The sequence below is a fragment of the Mercenaria mercenaria genome, chromosome 3 (genome assembly GCF_021730395.1).
Source record: "Mercenaria mercenaria strain notata chromosome 3, MADL_Memer_1, whole genome shotgun sequence".
NCBI lineage: Eukaryota > Metazoa > Mollusca > Bivalvia > Venerida > Veneridae > Mercenaria > Mercenaria mercenaria.
The window spans coordinates 21,942,197-21,948,196 of record NC_069363.1 but is presented as its reverse complement, the minus strand read 5'-3'; the positions used below and the strand labels follow the sequence as shown (position 1 = coordinate 21,948,196).

General features: G+C 32.2%; 1 protein-coding gene across 1 annotated transcript in view; it reads right to left on the bottom strand.

Moving 5' to 3' along the window:
* Positions 1-1,124: 1,124 nt before the first annotated feature.
* Positions 1,125-6,000, bottom strand: part of LOC123525888 (uncharacterized) — an 81,027-nt gene continuing 76,151 nt past the window's right edge. The window contains exons 13-14 of the mRNA XM_045305045.2: positions 5,718-5,829; positions 1,125-4,685 (exon numbers count right to left, since the gene is read on the bottom strand). Of these exons, the coding sequence (XP_045160980.2) occupies positions 4,516-4,685; positions 5,718-5,829 (282 nt within the window). The 3' untranslated portion in view covers positions 1,125-4,515. The remainder of the gene's footprint in view (positions 4,686-5,717; positions 5,830-6,000) is intronic.

Below are 6,000 nucleotides of genomic sequence, written 5' to 3'. Positions count from 1 at the left end.
CATTCTTTCTATTATTTTACAAAAATGTGATGAATACCTTCATATTGTATCTCTTTTGTGGAAATAATTCGTTTTGAAAAAATTACTTTTCTTGTTGCTGTTTCATCGTTCGAAGACGATGGTCGTAATTGGCAATTTATTTCGAAAACATACGTGGGTAGTCTAAGAAGTTAACGCAACCATTTACCAAAATGTTAGTGAAGAAAATAACATTTAAATTGGGTGAGTATTTTTATATATTTACACCATAACACATTATGGCCAGCAGGGATGTTTTCAAACAAATTCTAGCAAAGCCGTTACCGTACTACCATCCTCGGAGAGAAATCTTGACAGAGGGTGAATCTTATCAGCTCAAATGAAATTTGTGGGATTTTTGGACATTTAAGTTGGGGATCAGCTTAAAAACAGACAGCTGCCTTACCTATGAAAACTGTGACTCAGTGCAAACAACTAAGAATATGACAAATAAGTTTAACGACAGTCTGGTTATAAAAAAAGTCTACTTAAAATGCTTGTAGTAAAGTAAAGAATATCAGTAAGATTAAACAAATTTCATTAACATATTACTTGCCAGTTTAAGTGAACGAACATAATATGTCGTAGGTGTGATGAAATGCCTTTCGGGGGACACTTTTCAGGGAATTATTAAACACCTTGATACGGAGGTAAGTAGAAGTAAAGTTTGAATATTTTTGAAGTATACCGTTTACTGTTCGTAAGATGAAAGGGTGCACATTTTCCTTATTTGATAAAAAGGGTTATCATTTTTCAAGTAAAAATTGGTAATACGTACAAATCTAAGCTTGAGAAGTTAGAACTACAGTCTAAATAGTGCTGGAAATAGAAAGTGTATTGTGTGGATAATCTATTATCTTACCAAACTTTTATGTGTCGCTGTCCGTGATTTCATATACCAGGGTACGTTTTGCAATGTAATGTCGGTATGTGGTGTTATAATCCATTATGCCCTCTCAGAATAAGAGATGAGGTGCAAAGAACAGTTATTTTATACACCAACACTGATACAGGTAATTGGTAGAAATGGTAGCCGTCAATGATTACTTCATTTGACATGACAGCTATGGTTCTTTTACTACTGGTAAAGAAAACAACAAGAAGGATTTGGTTTATAAAAATATTTGTATCATTTATTACAAAAATATCACAGTTAAGTGTGTTAAATAGAACGATAACAACAAAATATACACTTGTATTCTTCATATATCTGAGTGCATTCCCGATATAGTGTTTGCAAATTTTAACGTTACAGGTGCTACGTCATTTTCGCTTTTACAAATAAATTCATTTTGCATACACTATTCTTACGGGAATGTCTCGCAACATTTACGCATAACAAGCAAAAATAAGAATGGCTTACTGTGTCACTGATTTAAATATTTCGGTGAATATTTGAAAAATAGCATTTTTTGGTGTTTTGGATATTCAAAGGAAAATAAAAAAAGCAAAAAAAAAAACAACATACGTTGAAATAAATACCTCTAGTATCCGAAATAAAAAATGTAGTTTAGATGAATATTATATCTTGATAGAACATGTTTTCTATTTTCTTATTATCAAAGCTTTTTAACCAATTAGGACAAACTAGTTAAGATAACAAACTGTACTAGTACTCAAAACATCTTGTGCTTGAAATGAATTTAACCTTTGCCTTTGTTTTTCTAAGAACAACTATTCAACCATAATAATATAAATAAAATTTGGAAAATTAAAAATGCGTACACTCCTAACTTTTGTGCTGGTTAACATTGACCTGTACAACTGCATACAATGATATCTCTTTGAAACGTCGAATATCCTAACCAATTATATATTAAGCGGTACAGGAAAATATATTGAGATATCCCAGAAGCACAATAAAACAAGCTAATTTTCAATTTCGATGTTTATAACTGTGTAAGTGGTACTGCTATTTCAAAATATTTAAATACTATATTATTGTGTTTGCAGTTCAATTCAACTTATCATTAGGTATATATCTGAAAACAGCTTTAATACGACAACAAAGTACTCTAGGATTCAAAACGGCGCTTTTTATTGAACTTAAACATTCAAAAATCTTAAACTAATTGTATGCCACAAAAAAAAAAAAAAACGCAACAGAAAATTTTAAACATTCAAAAGCGTCCAAAGTGAATACTTATTACAACATTGATTTGGTTTACGTTTCTATACCCTGTTGTCCGTAATACCATTATTTTATAATGTATCTCAAATAACTGTGTAAACATTTTCACAAAACGCTCAAATCTACTTTCGAAAAGGCCAAACAACACATTTTTTTCTTGTAATAAATGTCTGTTGTTATATATCTGTATTTATTTCTACTTCAATATGCCATTCCTCCGAATCTCAAATACCAAAATCACGAAATGACCGACAAGGAAGTTTTAACAATGATATTGCGAGTGTCTGTTGGATACTGTATCTATTTTTATGGTCTATAGCCGGTCGATCTGTTTCATTTTTACGTCTTGTTTGGCCTTATTCAGTCCAGATGCATGGTGACACTTGTCCCAGTGCCCTGTTTGACAAAACGTTTTATAATTAATAAATTCATAAGTATTTTTTCTACTTTCTTACAAAGTCTATCATACATAACAAAAAGCTTTAATTTGCAGTTTCAAAAAATACAACTACATTGCACTGAATTCACTTACTCCACGCAAAGGTGTCTTGAAGTAGCATTCTGCATTTGATAAACATCATTTTAATCGTTACAAACTAGTGTAAAAATACGCCGTACGTCAGTCTATATATGGTCATAATAGATATATTGGTCAACATATTTCTTTATCAAGACCTGTATTGAATTCAGGCAATATATAGGTTTTTTCAATTTAATCATATGTAATTGAACAGATAATTGTGTTTCCCTGGATCACGCTCTTTATTCTGCTTTAATCCAAATTTTCAAACTTTTAAAAACGCTGACCAGTTCAGTTTTGACATACTATAAGACGAAATGAGTATACTGCATCAAGACTACTTCCGGCGATGAACAGTCGTTTGTGTACTTCCGCACTTACTCATTTATAGATGATACTGAGGCAAATCCACCGGTGCCTTATTCAAAATAATAAGACTGAAATACGCATGTTTTAGCTAAAATCATCCAGGATGTATAAAAAAAACAGGGACACTGCCCAAAATAGGCGTGTTTATGTCGAATGAAATGATCGAAAATACACACAAACACGCATCCGCTACCAACCCTTAAACAGTCGGGGGCTGAATCTTCCCCATTCTTATAATATATAAATTTCATTCAATTATGCAACAATACTATAATATTTTAAAAGCATACATTTGTAATGAATTACATTTCGTTCATATATACAAAATCTCAATTTGACTATAAAACTGAACAATAATGTACCGTATATGAATGATCTTTTACAACCAGTTTGAATATAAAATATCACTGTGGAGATTATGAACCACGAAGTACACGTTTTGAACGTATTTTTTGGAAATTGTTGACTATTCTTCGAAAGATTATACTTTGTCTTCTTCTTTGCAAAGATATACAGCTCCCTAATTAGAACGTACATGTAAAATTTTGAGTTAGTTAGTAACTTTACAATGAATTAATCTCTGGTTATAAAAGACCAAACATTTACAATAACTGAACACTTAAATAAATGAGTATTTATGTTGACCAGCACACAAAAGGCAAGCAAATTTAGGCAAAAACAATTATTATTGACCAGGATATGGTCATTGCACTATTATTATGTTACCTATACGGCCATTTAGTCGTAACAAAAGTTATAAATACAATTCATTCGTTAGGCCTTCCAATTATATGTATTATGCCTTTGAAATTGAAACGTGGACTCCTTAAATATCAGAAATACATTTTAAACAAATATGTTACCAAAACAAAATTAAACTATTATGCAATCTAATCATAACTTGACAGTAATCAAATACGTCGCTTATTGGTACATGTGCTAACACCATAAAGTCACCAATGTGCCGATATAAATGGGCATGAATATCTGTACATGTTTAGTCCTCGAAATGTTGAATCTAAAACCATCAAATAATTCATATCAAAGGGCAGTTCTTTTGTTCTGTCGATAGGGTAAATGCCCCATGTCACTTTTTTAATTCTAGTACATTAAAATATTTCGTTCTTCCTTTCTCATACAAACTCCATCGGAGTTTCCTGCATATCAATCATACTACGATCGGTACACTTGGATGGAGTATAAATAACTTCTTTGACAGGCATTTGTGCGATGTGCAAGGTAATACCTGCATTTACTCCCAAATTAGAATCACTCCTTATTACACGAACGTGTATTTATTTTAATAATGATAGGTATGGAACATATTTCATGATATTTCCTCGAGAATCATTCGTACAAAACCGGGTTGATTCATCGCCTGCCACTCCCGAATAATATATCTAATAAGCTCTAAATCACATCTCATTACAACGTTGTCATCCTTATCATTTGGAATGGAATGGATCTATACATCCCCTCACCTCACCCGCAGTAACAGAAACAATAGCAAATTACACGCTATTGTTGGTAAGAAAAGACTAGTTCTTTGAACACCAGATATGACATTAATATTTTTGTGCTCTTCAACGTCTGTTCGTTCATTACTTGTGTTCTGATCCGCCTGTATAGACTTGTCTGTACACGGATCTGAAAAAGAAAAATACAATGGTAGCAAATCATTAAACTAGCATACAAGGTCTTAGTCCGGTTTCTGTGCAATATGGCCCTTACACACAAACAACTGTTAGCAAATGTAGAGATGTCCAGAGGCGAACAGTACGATGGGTAAATCGGGATTAATTTATTATTTCGCGAGCCATGCATGAAGATGTTGGCTTTAGAACACCATAGATTAGACTACATACTAGACATATTTTACAAAATCAACAGCAATAAAGTATTCCATACAGCATTAAAAACGCCTACTAAATCGACAAGACTTAAGCATCCACTATCCCTGTGATAACTACAGGTATCTCGTGATTATTTTAAATGGTATCAAAACCTGGAACAGTATTCCTAGAAATACCGTAACCCCGCGCTTGATACTGTCCTGTCCAAATACGCAGTATTAAACTTTACATTTCACCTTTTAATCTGCTTTTCGTTTAAATAATTGAGTGGAATACCTGCATGCCTAACAATTGTTCATTCCTAGAGTCTTAATATTACTTTCTTTCTCTATATTACAATATTTGGCGTGAACTTAAGCTCTTCCTGAAAGGCGATCGATCAGATTTTGGCCAAGAAAGGGAACTGTTCAAGCTTTAACATCTGATCATTTGCACATTTTTAATTCAAACAGGTATCTTTTAAACGTTATTTTTCCAATAGGATCTAATTTCATGTAATGTGTCTTTTTATTCCTGAAAAATCTTTAACAGAAAAAAAAACAAGAAGTGAAAAATGTCATAAAATGTTACTTAGATATGACTGATCACCTTTAACACATGCGCGAGTTGGAGGAAAATCCAGGCTTTTAAAGTTATTTTTAACAAATAATATAGAAACTCATATAATCTCGGATAATAAAACAGATCAGAATGCATTATATAAGTAATGACAAAATTAGAACTATTCTGATAATTATGAATAACTATAACTAACTACAAATGAGACATATTATTCAGATTTAGATGGAAATTACCTGAATGGCAGAGGCAAAAAGATGGAAATTACCTGGATGATTATAAAGTAGATAATTTAGATATTGATTTGTAACTGTCCATCTATCTGATTGACAGCTGTCATCTGACTGAAGCTCCACCCCGTACTCTGTATCAATAAAAGTCTGAAAATAACAGACAAATGTGTTACTGGTTTTAATGCAGTGCACAGTTACGTACCTTTCATCGTAGCTGTTCTATAACCGTGGTAAAGAGGGCCTAAGCAGGCCATTGAAAACAAATATGTTGTATTCATAAACATTGTCTTCTGTCAAAGATATAAATATAAGATAATA